This window comes from Nerophis lumbriciformis, linkage group LG33 (assembly GCF_033978685.3).
Source record: "Nerophis lumbriciformis linkage group LG33, RoL_Nlum_v2.1, whole genome shotgun sequence".
NCBI lineage: Eukaryota > Metazoa > Chordata > Actinopteri > Syngnathiformes > Syngnathidae > Nerophis > Nerophis lumbriciformis.
This window is the reverse complement of record NC_084580.2, coordinates 12,687,501-12,703,809: the sequence shown is the minus strand read 5'-3', so window position 1 is coordinate 12,703,809 and position 16,309 is coordinate 12,687,501. Positions and strand designations below refer to the sequence as shown.

General features: G+C 38.7%; 1 protein-coding gene across 3 annotated transcripts in view; it reads left to right on the top strand.

Annotated features, from left to right (window-relative positions):
• dock8 (dedicator of cytokinesis 8) overlaps window positions 1-16,309 on the top strand; it is a 174,908-nt gene that overhangs the window by 5,640 nt on the left and 152,959 nt on the right. For 2 of the 3 annotated variants that reach the window (XM_061928818.1, XM_061928817.1), the window contains exon 2: window positions 13,729-13,828. The exons of the other annotated variant lie outside the window; for it this stretch is intronic. In XM_061928818.1, the coding sequence (XP_061784802.1) occupies window positions 13,729-13,828 (100 nt within the window). The remainder of the gene's footprint in view (window positions 1-13,728; window positions 13,829-16,309) is intronic. 3 annotated transcript variants of the gene reach the window in all.

Here is a 16,309-nt window from a genome sequence, read left to right as displayed (position 1 = left end):
GACTAGACGTATAAGATTTCCTCGGATTTAGCGATTAGGAGTGACAGATTGTTTGGTAAACGTATAGCATGTTCTACATGTTATAGTTATTTGAATGACTCTTACCATAATATGTTGCGTTAACATACCAGGCACGTTCTCAGTTGGTTATTTATGCCTCATATAACGTACACTTATTCAGCCTGTTGTTCAATATTCTTTATTTATTTTAAATTGCCTTTCAAATGTCTAGTCTTGGTGTTGGGTTTTATCAAATAAATTTCCCCCCAAAATGCGACTTATACTCCAGTGCGACTTATGTATGTTTTTTACCTCCTTTATTATGCATTTTCGGCCGGTGCGACTTATACTCCGGAGCAATTTATACTCGGAAAAATACGGAATAGGGCTGCATGATTTTGCCCAAAAAGTAAATTTAAATTTTTCTTCTCTAAAACCTTGATTTAGATTTTTGGGTAAAAACAACAAAAGACAACAGCGGGGTGTTGCTGACATCATTGTGTAATTTATAGTCAAAAAGTCTAATAAAAAGGCCAAACATTTTTGTGTTTTATTTGTTATGAGTATTAACAATTCATATTTTTTTTGTTCTTTACTTTATGCCTTTTTACTTTATTTTTAAATGTTTTTTTTTGTTTTGTTTATTTCATTTCTACAATGTGCCTCAGGCCAATAAAAAGATATGGCCCTTGGCCATATTTTGAACACCATTAGTTTATGTAGTTCACCAGGAAGACAAAGTGTTGCCAAATGACGGAGGAATGTCCTCTTAGCACTTATGGAAGTGACAAAGGCTGCGTTTCAAGCTTTTAAATAATTTCTGCACACCTTGCAAGGCAGTGGTATTGCACACTGCCTGGGCTTGTGGAGTCGGAGCTACGCTCTCACTGGCGCGGCAAATAATTGGCCTTTCGTGACCGCTTGTATTTGATAACCGAATAAATGCGTGATGAAAGACACACTCCTCTTTCATCTTTTTAATGTGCACCTCTACTTCCTAAATATAGGATCAAAGTCGCTAAATCGGCGTCTCAGATCTCTTCTGCTACCTCCTATTTCCTGGCAAACTAGGTGCGTATGAGGTCTGTTGTAAAGTAGAGTCACGATGAATACTGCCACAGTTCAATGTAGGGCTGGGCGATATATCGATTTACTCGATACATCGCGGGTTTGTCTCTGTGCGATGTAGAAAATGACTATATCGTGATATTCGAGTATACATTCTCACGCAGTTGCTTTTAGCTGCGGGCATTACACTGCATGCGTTTCCCACTCTTTCTTGTCTCTCCTTCTCACAGAGACTTAAAACAAGCGCACCTTCTTACATACGTCACGTGTGCAACGTCACACGCTCCCGCGGAGCAGAGAGGTAGCGACATGGTAACGTTAGCTGTGAGGTGCGGGGGGTAATACGAGAGAAAGAACGTGCGAATCTGGTAACAAATGAAGGAAGAATTATTTACCAAGAAAAACAGCACGGCGGGCGGTGGTTTGGCTTCAAGCGGGAATATGTTGAACATTTATGCGGCAAAAGCGTTGCTACAAAAAGTAGCAGCACTACTAATGTAGCATCATTTGAAAAGTCACCCGCTGGAGAATAAGGAGTGCTTGAAACTCCGCATGTCAACATCTCCTTTCGATGCCACACCAACAAAATGCCGAAGCAACTATTTCCAGATCAACACCGTCTGAAAAAAAAAGTCAACAACAGAAGGAGATAACGTCCGCAGGAACCTATTATGCAGCTCATTTTTATTTGACAGTTAATGAAATATCTTGTGTGACATCATGCATAAAAGTGCACTTTATTTGTTTTTAACTATTGTAGTGGCGTTCTGTACAAAAAGTACACTTTAATTTAGTGTTGTTTTGATATGTCATCTTAGTGACATCATTCACAAAAGTGCACTAATAGCTTGTTTTGAAATGTTTCTGACAATCTTGCACTTTCTGTTTTGGAAATTACATTAATGTTTGTGCCACTGCTTAATAAATATAGTTTTGGTAAATTGACTTAGTTGTGATTTCCCTCTCTGCATGAAAGTTTAAAATGAGCATATATTAATGCAGTATGAACAAGAATGTTTTAATGTAGACACATCGAATCATCATACTGGTGTGATTATATGCATCAAGTGTTCATTCAAGGCTAAGGCAAAATATCGAGATATATATCGTGTATCGTGACATGGCCTAAAAATATCGAGATATTAATAAAAGGCCATATCGCCCAGCCCTAGTTCAATGTAATTTAATTACGAGTGCGGCGCCACATCTGCATTTGTAAGGAGCAAATTTGATTTGTTGTCATAAATAAATGAATACGGTATAGCCTGGTGGCACGAGACATGAATCATGATAGATAGGAAAATCTATTTGGCAAATATTTATTAAAATTACTTCATCCGGTTACGATTCAAGATCTATTAATCATGAAACCCTACTATAAAACTACATATCCAAGAGCAGTAATTACAACAAATGACAAACATTGATTCATTTCTCAAGAAGGAAGTATTTGTCAGCAAACGGATACAACCAGTGTCGAATAGAAGTGTGTTTGTTAGACCCTTAACATCCTCAGATAATGTGGGAAGGAAATCCTGCACAAAGTGGGCATCTTGTTGCTCTGGTTTCACTTCAGTTTTCTATCAGGAAACGTACTGTTTACATCATAAGCAAAAATCCTATCTAGTGCAATAAACCACAATGCACTTTGGCCAATCAAGAGAAGCGGGAGCATGCTGGCATATGGTAACAGGTGTGAGGACAGCTGTGGATGTGGGGCCTCTTCTGGTCAATACTTGTTAAGTGAAGGGGGTGTAGTAGTAATCCAGATTGAGTTACATCTGGTGTTAGTAAGAGATGTGTAAAAATGATGAATCAAACCGTGCTGTGGGTTTATTCTAAGATGTGCTTTGGTCACTTCGGAGCCAAGCGTCCTGTGCGTGCCTGCCTCTTGACAGGAAGCTGAGCCGTGATGGCGCTGATAGCAGTAAGGCCCATTAAAGTCTGGAAGACGTATGATAGGATGAGACACACAGCAGGGGCATCCCAGCGCTTTCCTCCCGTTATGTACACCCTACACCACCCTCTGTTTTTCCTTCTACTTCCTCTTTGGATCAGATGACGGTAGGATCTTTTTTTGGGTGTGGGGGAGCTATTTTCCCTTGTCTTGCAAAGTGAAGAGGACACCAACCGTGGACTTGATCATTCTGAGCAAAAAGCTGTTGTTCTATATGTACAGTTAGGTAGAATGTTTTTCACATTGTCATTTAGGGAATGGTCATTTAAATGCATTTCTTTTTTTTAAATGTAAGAAAAGAACAAAAAACAACAAATAAGAACACCTTAAGAAGTAGGATTTTCTTATGATATGAGAGTCTCTGTAAATGTTTTAAACTCCGGTTTTAATGTGGTTGAACTTCCCAATTGCACTAGGTTGGAGTTGAAATCAACAGTACCTGTGCCGGTTGCATCCTCCTAGTGCACTCCATTTGGTCTCAATTTATTTTGCCCCACACATTGGTACCTCACTTTTCATGTAATTACATTTTCTAAAAAAAAAATTGCTGCGGTGTTCGTATTCCATCTCGGTTATCGTACCAACAAACATTGCGCGTAACAAACCAGTCTGTTTGCTTTCATATCGTTCTACGGAATCGAGTGCCCAAATAAAGACTCTATACACTATTAAGTGCAACTGAAAAATAAGCCACCATGGGGCAAAATAAAGTTGCAAGTGCCAGTAGTTTGATAAAAAAAAGTTTGTCTTGAAGTACCAAGATGCCATTTTTTGATTGATTGATTGAAACTTGTATTGGTAGATTGCACAGTACAGTACATATTCCCTACAATCGACCACTAAATGGTAACACCCGAATAAGTTTTTCAACTTGTTTTAAGTCGGGTCCACGTTATTCAATTCATGGTACAAATATATACTATCAGCATAATACAGTCATCACACAAGTTAATCATCAGAGTATATACATTGAATTATTTACATTATTTACAATACAGGGGGTGGGATGTGGAGGGGGTTGGGGTGGGGGGGTTAGGTTGGGTTGCTATCAGCATACTTCAGTCATCAACAATTATATCATCTGAGAAATGGACATTGTAACAGTGTAGGTCTCACTTCGTAGGATATGTACAGCGAGCAGTGAACATCGTGAGCTCAGAAAGCATAAGAACAAGTTTATACATTTGATTATTTACATTTGATTATTGCATGGCTTTCCTCTCCCCTCCTTTTTTTTTTAGCTACTTGTCTTTTTTAACAGAAGTTTTCAATAAAGCTTAAAGTGATGTTAAATGCTCATCGTGTATATGTATTTCAGTTTTCGGTTGGGTAAAATAATTGATTTGATTGATTATGGATTGATATATTTTACATTTGGCAATAACGATTCACAAAGCCCATCCATCCATCCGTATTCTACCGCTTTTTCCTCGGGAATGCAGGGGGGGGTGGAGCCTATCCCAGCTGCATTCTGGTGGAAGGTGGCTTACACCTTGGACAAGTTGCCACCTCATCGCAGGGCCAACACAGATAGACAGACAATATTCACACTCACGGGCCAATTTAGTGTTGCCAATCAGCTTATCCCCATCATATCGATTTAAACCGATATGATTTTTTTTATCAGTGATTGAGTCTTGCAAAATAATAATAATAATAATAAAGGATTAGCTTTACATAGCACTTTTCTGGAAACTCAAAGTGCTTTAGAGACAGAACTGAGAACCCATCATTCATTCCCTCCATATTCACACCTTGATGGTGGTAAGCTACATTTGTAGCCACAGCTGCCCTGGGATAGACTGACGGAAGCATAGCTGGCACTTTGCGCATACGTCCCCTCAGACCGCCACCAAACATTCACACACATTCATATGCTAGGGTGAGCGGCACTGGGAGCAAGGCAAGTGAAGTGTCTTGCCCAGTGATGGTGGAAGATGAATTCGAACCAGGAACCCTCAAGTTGCTGGCACGGTCGCTCTATCATCTGAGCCCGCCCCATTTTTTAAATTTTTTATTTTTAAGACTTTCTCAAAAGTTTAAACTTTCCAAAGTTGTTCATTGTGAAGAGAAAAAAAAAAGTGCATTTGTATTTTGTAATACCGTATTTTTCGGAGTATAAGTCGCTGCGTAGTATAAGTCTTATCGGCCGAAAATGCATAATAAAGGAGGAAAAAACATATAAATCGCACTGGAGTATAAGTCGCATTTTTTGGGGAAATTTATTTGATAAAACACCAAGAATAGACATTTGAAAGGCAATTTAAAATAAATAAAGAATAGTGAACAACAGGCTGAATAAGTGTACGTTATATGACGCATAAATAACCAACTGAGAACGTGCCTGGTATGTTAACGTTACATATTATGGTAAGAGTCATTCAAATAACTATAACATATAGAACATGCTATACGTTTACCAAACAATCTGTCACTCCTGATCGCTAAATCCCATGAAATCTTATACGTCTAGTCTCTTACGTGAATGAGCTAAATAATATTATTTGATATTTTGTTATTTTGTGTTGGTAATGTGTTAATAATTTCACACATAAGTCGCACCCCCGGCCAAACTATGAAAAAAACCCTGCGACTTATAGTCCGAAAAATACGGTAGATGAGACATTTTCAATATTTAGGTGCAGATTAGATCAGACCGAAATCAAACCGATTTGGGAAATTGCCGTGATGCCCAGCGCCCCAGCCCTATTTCTGATTGTTTTCTGCATATAAAATTCAAATGATTCCAAATAAAAGTGTTTTGTGGTAATATTTGTGGATGTCTAGAACCAATTAATTGGATTTACATGATTTCCTTTAGAAAATTGCTTTGTTTTTGTATGAGTCAGTCTTCTTTGCACATTTTGGAACAATAAATAACAAACACTGAGGTACCCCTGTACAACACTGGCATGCATACTTGCCAACCCTCACGATTTTTCCGGGAGACTCCCGAATTTCAGTGCCCCTCCCGAAAATCTCCCGGGGCAACCATTCTCCCGAATTTCTCCCAATTTTCACCCGGATAACAATATTAAGGGCGTGCCGTGATGGCACTGCCATTAGCGTCCGCTTTTTCACCATACAAACAGCGTGCCGGCCCAGACACATGTTGTATGCGGCTTCTGCATACACACGAAAGTGACTGCAAGACATGCTTGATCAACAGCCATACAGGTCACACTGAGGGTGACCGCATAAACAACTTTAACACTGTTACAAATATGCGCCACACTGTGAACCCACACCAAACAAGAATGACAAACACATTTCGGGAGAACATCCGCACCGTAACACAACATAAACACAACAGAACAAATACCCAGAATCCCTTGCATCCCTAACTCTTCCGGGCTACAATATACACCCCCGCTACCACCAAACCCCACACCCCCCCAACCCCGCCCCCCACAACTCAAAAACCCCCACCCCCCATCTCCCAAATTTGAAGGTCTCAAGGTTGGCAAGTATGCTGGCATGGAAAGAGGACTTAAAAACATTCACAGAGTAGCAATTTTTTTCTATTTTAGGTAACAGGCGTTTAGTTTAATATAGTGGTTTTCAAAAGTGTGAGATAAGCCATCCCTGGTAGGTGACAGAATACCTAAAGTAAGGGCTGGCATAGCAGTGGCGGAAAATAAAGAAAAACAAACATTCTTAAGCTAACTTCAGTTTTGTGTAGCAAAAATAAACAGATTCTATGGTCTGAGCTTAAAACACCACAAAATGTACTCCAGAAAATCAGGTTTTTAGAGTGTAGAGGAGACCCACGCCATATTTTCTTTCTGAGGGGAATCTCAACATGCTACACCTTGAAAACCCAGCATTAACTGACCGTTAATCACTCAAATAGTCAGTCAAGTAAATGTACTTAAATGCCAAACCCTACTGATTTTGTAAAAAGACCTCTGCAACACATTCCACAAATATGGCTGACATGCTATCCTGAACATATACAGTAGTTCACCACAGAATTTCCATTCAATCCAATGATTTTGAGGGGTTACTACTTTACTTTCATGTTTTACATTATGTTCATTATTAAATGAATTATTTGTTTTGAATCACCCTTATAATACAGCTTTTTTGGGAAAATACAGTGTCTTTGTTTTTGTAAGAAACCCTGCTAAATCCTCGTAATAACACCAGTAAAGAGTCAACTTCCAACCATCCGCCCAGGCTGGAGGACGTCCTTGAGGTGGAGTCCATCAGATGATTGACACATACTAATAAATACAGAAAATGAATAGTTTCACATTCCTAAATCCCACAAGAATATAACAGCCACAAAGACAGTAGCAGAACTTAAATGTGGTTAAAGAGCAAGGCTCATATCCAGGAAGGCTTGTGCAATAATAATCCGACACATGCACAGCATGTGCAAACACAGCAAGTGCGGGCCTGCAGCGGACAGTATGATGCAACAAAAATTAGCCGCTATAGGGAGGGAGAAATAACTTGGGTGTGGATACTGTGGCGAGTAAATATTTAAATAAATATGACTAATGTAGCTTGAAGAATTATTGACAGATTGGGGACATTCATAAATCAGCTATTATGTCAAATAAGGCAATGAGTAGAAGTAACGTATATTTGTAATTAGAATAATATTTTACTGCACTAGAACCACTAATTATGCTACTATTAACCTTAAAAATTGAGCATTAATATTTAGATTTTTTTAATTCATTATACTTATATACACATTTTTTAACTACAGATGTTATTCAATTATAATTGCTCTATTAACGCTGTTCTATATTTAATACCAAGCAGCGATTAACTTGCAGACAGAAGTATGATACATATTTGAAAATGTCTCATAATTTGTAAGCCTCCGGCCTCCGATTTTTTTTTACTGGATTTTTTCAGCAGGAATGATGGTGCTTTACAAATTCTGCCTGGCAACAAATCCATCCATTTTCTACCGCTTGTCCCTTTCGGGGTCACGGGGGGTGCTGGAGTCTATCTCAGCTGCATTCGGGCAGAAGGCGGGGTACACCCTGGACAAGTCGCCACTTCATCGCAGGGCCAACACAGATAGACATACAACACTCACACTCACATTCACACACTGGGGTCAATGTAGTGTTGCCAATCAACCTATCCCCAGGTGCAAAATGATAGAGCAAACACCAGAAAAAATTATCAAAGCATTTTTATGTTACAGGGTGTGATGTGTTGATCGATCGGCCATCTATCAGTATTGGCCGATTTCGGTGAAAAAGTATCTGATAGCCCAATGGCCTTAATGCCTTTCGATGCCGATCAACAAAAGACAATCTACAATTGCAGGTCAGTTAGTTATTAGTAAGTTAGCAAAATAACTCCAAAAGGTATAGAGATAGATAGACACACTTTTATTCATCCCATAATGGGTAAATTATATGATTGCAGTGTAGGTTTTTACATACAGGAACAGAAGTAAAATGTAATGAAAAAATAATGCACATTGCGCACTAACTGTAGCACTATGTAGAGACAAAAAAAATTAAACAAACAAAAGAAAAAAATGCTCACAGTAATCACATAAGTGCGTCTTATGAAACTTTTAACAAATGTCCCGGAATGGAATAAGGAACAAATGATTAGATATTGGGCCTGGTCCATATAATTTCTATTACATTACCTTACGTTTACACTTCTCTGTGTTTATGTTAGCAGCCCTGCAGAGACAAAGATAGTGGAGACAGACAAGAGAGTTCACTCTGTTTCTTTTATTCTGCCATCAGTACTTTAAAGAGGTATTGACAGATTCTTATCTGTCTTTCAGAAAATGTCCAAAATGGGATAAGGAGCAATTCATCACTTTTTGGGGCTGATCCAGATCATTTCTAGGTAACACTTTAGTATGGGAAACATATTCACCATTAATTAGTTGCTTATTAAAGTAACAAAGGCTTAATTTAGAGTTATTTTCACACTAGGTGAACATATAAGGTTTAGGGTTAGGGTTACTAATAAGCAATAATTCTGAGGTTATTGAGGCTTACTGGTTGTATAATAAGGCTATGCAGAATAAGTGAAGTGAAGTGAATTATATTTATATAGCGCTTTTTCTCTAATGACTCAAAGCGCTGTTACATAGTGAAACCCAATATCTAAGTTACATTTAAACCAGTGTGGGTGGCACTGGGAGCAGGTGGGTAAAGTGTCTTGCCCAAGGACACAACGGCAGTGACTAGGATGGCGGAATCGGGGATCGAACCTGGAACCCTCAAGTTGCTGGCACGGCCACTCTACCAACCGAGCTTTACCGCAGCATTACTAAGTACTTAATAAAGACTAATTAAGAGCCAATGTGTTACTAATTTGCATGTTAATAAGCAACTAATTAATGGTGATTATGTGTTCCCCATACTAAAGTGTTACCCATTTCTACTATGTTACCTTATGTTTACATTACAAGCCTCAACTTCTGTGTGTGTGTGTGTGTGTGTGTGTGTGTGTGTGTGTGTGTGTGTGTGTATCGCGATATATATCGTGTATCGCGATATGGCCCAAAAATATCGAGATATTAAAAAAAGGCCATATCGCCCAGCCCTATTTTAAGTCATTTATGAATTTTTGAAATTTAATTTGATTTGAAACTGGAAACTGACATTAATATTTATTACTGATTCCTGACCTAAAATAATCATTATGTACAGTCTCTCCTGTCATTTGCGTACAAAAAAACCCATTTGGGAATCTCCTTCACAGTTTGCAGCTTGAGTTGGCTATGGTCGTTTTTTATTTTAGAACAGCATCACCATCATCAAACTAAGGGGACGCCTTCTGCGAGAGGACTTTAATGGTTGTTCTGAAGGTCCAGATTAGACTCAAAGGAGTTTAATGGTTATTCTGAAGGTCCAGATTAGACTCAAAGGAGTGCGAGTGAGATGATGATATAAACATAAGTCTTCCTGTTCTTATCTTGTCTCTGCTGTTGCACAATCAGTGTCGTCACAGGTGAATAGCATTGTAAGGTGTTGTCTATTGTGCAAATATTTGCCCTTTGGATTTGTTTGCTCTATATCTTTTAGTAAAACCAAGTTATTACAGAAAAGACTGTAATATAGATGACTTTTTTTTTGTAATTTTCTTGCTTTGGTTTATGTGTTAAACCGTGAAGATGTCCACTAAAGACAATGGTCACAGGCTGTTTGTGTGCTGTGATAGAATAATGCTTGTGTGCTCCTGGCAAGGCCTGATTACTGTTTTACTTGCTCGGGCTTTTTATAGCAATGCGCTTTGTGTTTGTATGCTAGCAAGCAACCACAATGGGCGGGCATGAGAGGGCCCCTGTGCACATGCAAATAATACTTTTCTATTCTTTATGTTTTGTAGAGGCATCATGCCTATGCATCATCATGCTGCATGAACATGAATGGGTTTTGTCTTTTGCTAACTAGGGAATGTATAGAGATGGCATTTCTGTAGTGTAGTTTGTGGTTTTTGGGTAGGGCTAAGCTCTTTAGAAGTGGAGTGTTACAAACATTTTACAAGGTTGGGATAGCCTTAAGGCTAGAAAAGAAGTTTCTGTTTTCTATGTTGGGGTCAGTGGCTGCCTGGAACTAAAATACGACCATTAGAGTCTTGCAAGGTTCTGTTGACATAAAATGCAGCTCTCTCGTTGGACTTTGCTCTGGTATCCTGCTGTCAAACCCAAATACCAACCTTCCTACGGATGGCATTTTTTACTCGATGGATTTTTGTAGAAATTTTGGAAATAGAAATCAGTTCCAGGGCCAAACTGTTGTATTTTAATAAGCATAATAGGGGATATTTAGACTGTTTCTAGTCTCATTTTGCACGGACGCTGAATTCCCCTCTGGCCAACCCTTTTACCTTTGAGTTTGTTTCGAACATGCTTACAGTTACAACATGATACATCAGAATTTCCAGTTTGTCTTTTCAACATGTTCGAAAAGAGTAGGAAGAAGCAGAGCTTATTTAATCCTACCCCTTTTCCATTACGTAGCAGTTGTTAACACTTTTGTTGACTTCCTGTTCTCAATTTATTCACAGTATTCTCCATAAGTACTGAGATTAAAAAAAAAGATAGTGAAGTAGGTTGTATTTCATATGGTGAGCTAAATAAGATTTAGAATGTTTATCATGGTTCATATTCTTTGTACTTTGTAAACACTTTTAAGTTTGAACAGTTTCTTGAATTGGATCATATTAGTACATTGTTTGATTTGATTCCATAATTTAGTTCCACATACTAATATACTAAAGGTCTTAAGTGTTGTACGTGCATACAAATGTTTTAAATAACATTTTTCTCTAAGGTTATATTTCTTCTCTTTTGTTGAGAAGAATTGTTGTATATTCTTGGGTAGCTGGTTATAGTTTGCCCTGTACATAAGTTTTGCTGTTCGCAAATTCACTATGTCGTGGAATTTCAATATTTTTGATTGAATAAATAAAAGGTTTGAATGTTCTTAATATCCAACATTATGTATTATTCTAACTGGGTTATACTTGTATAGCGCTTTTCGACCTTCAATGTACTCAAAGCGCTTTCACACTATTTCCACATTCGACCATTCACACACTGATGGCAGGAGCTGCCATGCAAGGCCCTAAACACGACCCATCAGGATCAAGGGTGAAGTGTCTTGTTCAAGCACACAACAGACGGGAAGCCGGGGTTCGAACCGAGCTGGGTCTGGCAGATTTGACGGTGACAAGCAAACGAACACGTCCTCAAAGTACTGTTGCATTTTCGCTAGCGGTTAATGTCGCAAAGCCACTTCTAAGTCAGTAATCCTCGTTTCCATGGGGGCAAATAAACTACGTCGCTTACAGGTATTATTAGGGACGAGGACTAGCTGGACATGCTACACTTTTGCTATACTTGCTATACTATACTTTCAATGTTTAATTGATATTGTTACATAGCCATCTTGTATTTGTGTCTGCTTATATTTGTGACAAAAATCTGATGACAAAAACAATGATATTGAAAATGTTCAGTATCACTATCAGCATTGGTATGACCAATACAACCCCTGTAACTACTTGAAATTGGATTGATACCCACATTTGTAGTATTGCCCAACTAATATAGTAGCCAAACAACAGAAGAATAAGTGTTTATTCCATTTTAACAGAAGTATAGATAGAACCATGTTTCAACAGAAAATAACCAGATATTAACAGTAAATTAGCAGGTGGAAGATTAATGATGTTTTTGAGAAATGGGGGACGGCGTGGTTCGATCCCCACCTACTACCAACCTCGTCACGTCCGTTGTGTCCTTGAGCAAGACACTTCACCCTTGCTCCTGATGGGTCGTGGTTAGGGCCTTGCATGGCAGCTCCTGCACTTGAAAACAGGACGTGTGTGAAAGTGTGTTATACTTTGCCCTGTACATAATTTTAGCTGCTCGCAAATTGACTATGTTGTGAAATTTCAATATTTTTGATTCACTAAATAAAGGGTTTGAATGTGGAAATAAGTGTCAAAGCGCTTTGAGTACCTTGAAGATAGAAAAGCGCTATACAAGTATAACCCATTTACCATTTAAATAACAGAACCAGAAATGATGCAATATATTGCCACATATGTCAGCAGCAGTTAAATTAGGAGCCTTTGTATCTTGTTTTGAAATGGTTTAATTATCATTTACATTAAAAATATTGTGATATTTATCATTATCGCAGGAGGATGCAACATATATCGCAATGTAGATAGAAATAGAATAGAATAGAAAGTACTTGGGGGAAATTCAGCACCACAGTTCGCTCACAATAGACAAGAATAATAATAAATAATATAATATATATAATATATTATATATATAATACATACTGTAAATAATATAAATATATTCTACATATACTCTACATTTAAGTGCAGTCAAGAAGGAACATATGCACTATACAGTCTGATGGCTGTCGGTATGAAGGACCTCCTGTGTCGTTCCGTGTTCCAACTTTAGGCCTATCGCCCATCCCTACAACCAACTATACCCAGATACAAAAAATTACGAACGTGTAGAAACCTTTTTGGGAAGAAAAAAAACTACCTGAATAATATAGTTGAACACAAATAATAATAAAAATATAAAGCAACATCTAATTCTGCCCCTTCAAATGCATCAATTGTGTTTACCAGTATATGCATTTCCGTTATACAGTATTTTCAACTGTATGACCATGCAAAATAGGTTGTAAAGTAAATATGTATTATGTTTCTTAGCTGTATGGTGAAATGTATTCAACCAGTTGGTTGACTGGTTCTGTTCTTTTCATTCTCTGTCCCAGCCCTTTTTTTTTTTTTGTAGAACACAAACATTCACTGTATCTAGCCAGTCTATTTCAAAGCCCCTCCATTGAAAGCCATGTCATGTAGATTTTCTGCTGCAGCCTGACACTCAAACCGGGACACCGTATTTATTCCACTGCCCGTTGTGCTGCGCAACATGACAAAGCCTCAACATAGTTGTGCTTCTGTTGTGAGTTGGGAACAATAGTGTGAATGGAATCACCACGGATGAGCAATTCAAACCAATGCAAGTGGAAACGATGGTAAATCTGCTGTTGTATCCCTCATTAAGATACATTATGATGTGCATTATGCTTGAAATATGCTAAGTTATGGTATACAACAGTCTTAGATCTGTGGTCCCTATTGAAGGATTTGTATGCCCACATTTTTAGCAATGTGCATTGGTATGCTAACGCTATCTAATAAATTATGCTTCATTCCAGACATTCGTCTGCAGAGATCAGGCGAAACTTCAGCGGCAACTACGGCTATTATCACAGACGGACAAACTCCAATGCGTCAGCCACAACTTACCTTACCGTGGTAAGTTTGACTTTTTGTGGAATCTGAAAATTATTGTTTTATAATTTAGAAAATAACCATCTTACACAATTTATTCACCAGCAGAAGGACATAATGCAGTTGCAAATAAATACAATGGGTCTAAAGTCATTGAAGGCTTTTGAAGTACAAATTGGAACCGGACTAAAATCTTCTGAAAAATATGCTACACCGCCTGTGAAAGTTGGCAAGATTGATTGGGCAATTTTCCGGCTTTGCAAAAATATCAGAGCTGTAACGGAGGCAGAATTCAGTAGTTTTATAGGTACCTACCAAATTTCGTCTCGACTACCGGATATCAACGGTATATACTCAGTGGCCTTGTGGTTAGAGTGTCCGCCCTGAGATCGGTAGGTTGTGAGTTCAAACCCCGGTCGAGTCATACCAAAGACTATAAAATGGGACCCATTACCTCCCTGCTTGGCACTCAGCATTAAGGGTTGGAATTGGGGGTTAAATCACCAAAAATGATTCCCAGGCGCGGCCACCGCTGCTTCCCTCACCTCCCAGGAGGTGATCAAGTGTGATGGGTCAAATGCAGAGAATAATTTCGCCACACCTAATGTGTGTGTGACAATCATTGGTACTTTAACTTAACGTAACTTTAATCAACTCATGTAAAATCAAACGGTACCATTTTTTGACACCTTTGTTGTATTTGACATCATGTCCAGTTGCGGCTTCGGCACCGGCTAAAAAAAAATCTTCCGGGAAAACAAGCACTCAAGCAGCACTGAGAGCAAACTCAGCCAAACTGCCTCTTGGTAATGTTGTAATTTAACATGACAACAAAGCAAGTATGCCTGATAGAAAACACACAAATGTACATTAAGGCCCAATCCCAATACACTCCCTCTTTCACTACCACTAGCCCTCACCCACTACCACTACACCCTCGAAATGAAGCAAAAAGGGGAAGAGCTTTGTAATCTTCCCTAAGAATTGGGCACGTAAGCGACTACATAGTTACGTTTGAACATACGTCCCACAGAGAATTGTCCCGAAAGCCAATATTTTGGTACCAAAATGTATATCGTTACGTATTTCAATACTATTTGATACACTTCAAAATAAAGGGGACCACAAAAAATGTCATTATTGGCTTCCTTTTAACAGAACATTTAAGATAAAACTTATGCTTAAACATATGTTTCTTTTTACACCCAAATAACAATTTTAAATGATTGGAATTAAAATTAAAAGGCGCATTAAACACATGGGCTTTTCTTATTGCACTCAAAGAACAGTTTACAATCATTTTCCATTCTACATATAGCTTGCCATAATCTAGATGTAGGGTACAATAAAATAGAAAGCTTTATTGACATTGTGTTAAATGCTTCATGATTTATGGTGTATCTGTGCTTTAAAGGGGAACATTATCACAATTTCAGAATGGTTAAAACCATTAAAAATCAGTTCCCAATGGCTTATTATATTTTTCAAAGTTTTTTTCAAAATTTTACCCATCACGCAATATCCCTAAAAAAAAGCTTCAAAGTGCCTGATTTTAACCATCGTTATAAACACCCGTCCATTTTCCTGTGACGTCACATAGTGAAGCCAACACAAACAAACATGGCGGAAAGAACAGCAAGCTATAGCGACATTAGCTCGGATTCAGACTCGGATTTCAGCGGCTCAAGCGATTCAACAGATTACGAATGTATTGAAATGGATGGTTGTAGTGTGGAGGCAGGTAGCGAAAACGAAATTGAAGAAGAAACTGAAGCTATTGAGCCATATCGGTTTGAACCGTATGCAAGTGAAACCGATGAAAACGACACGACAGCCAGCGACACGGGAGAAAGCGCGGACGAATTCGGCGATCGCCTTCTAACCAACGATTGGAATGTGTTTGTTTGGCATTAAAGGAAACTAACAACTATGAACTAGCTTTACAGCATATGAAATTCATTTGGCAACAACATGCACTTTGAGAGTGCAGACAGCCCAATTTTCATCAATTAATATATTCTGGAGACATACCCTCATCCGCGCTCTTTTCCTGAAAGCTGATCTGTCCAGTTTAAGGGACGGTGTGAGCCAAGACATCCAGGGGTTTAGCTCGCTCGTCTGCGGGAACAACCTGCCGCCATTTTTTGCCGTGCTACCGAGGTCCTTTGTCCCTGAATTGCTCACACACTCCGGCAGATTCAATGGGGGTCTGGCGGCTGATTTCTTTGACTTTATCGTTGGCAATGCATCTGCTTTGAGTGTCGCAGGATATCCACACATTCTTGCCATCTCTGTCGTAGCATAGCTTTCGTCGGTAAAGTGTGCGGAACAAACGTCCAATTTCTTGCCACTTTCGCATCTTTGGGCCACTGGTGCAACTTGAATCGGTCCCTGTTCGTGTTGTTACACCCTCCGACAACACACCGACGAGGCATGATGTCTCCAAGGTACGGAAAACAGTCGAAAAAACGGAAAATAACAGAGCTGATTTGACTCGGGTGTTTG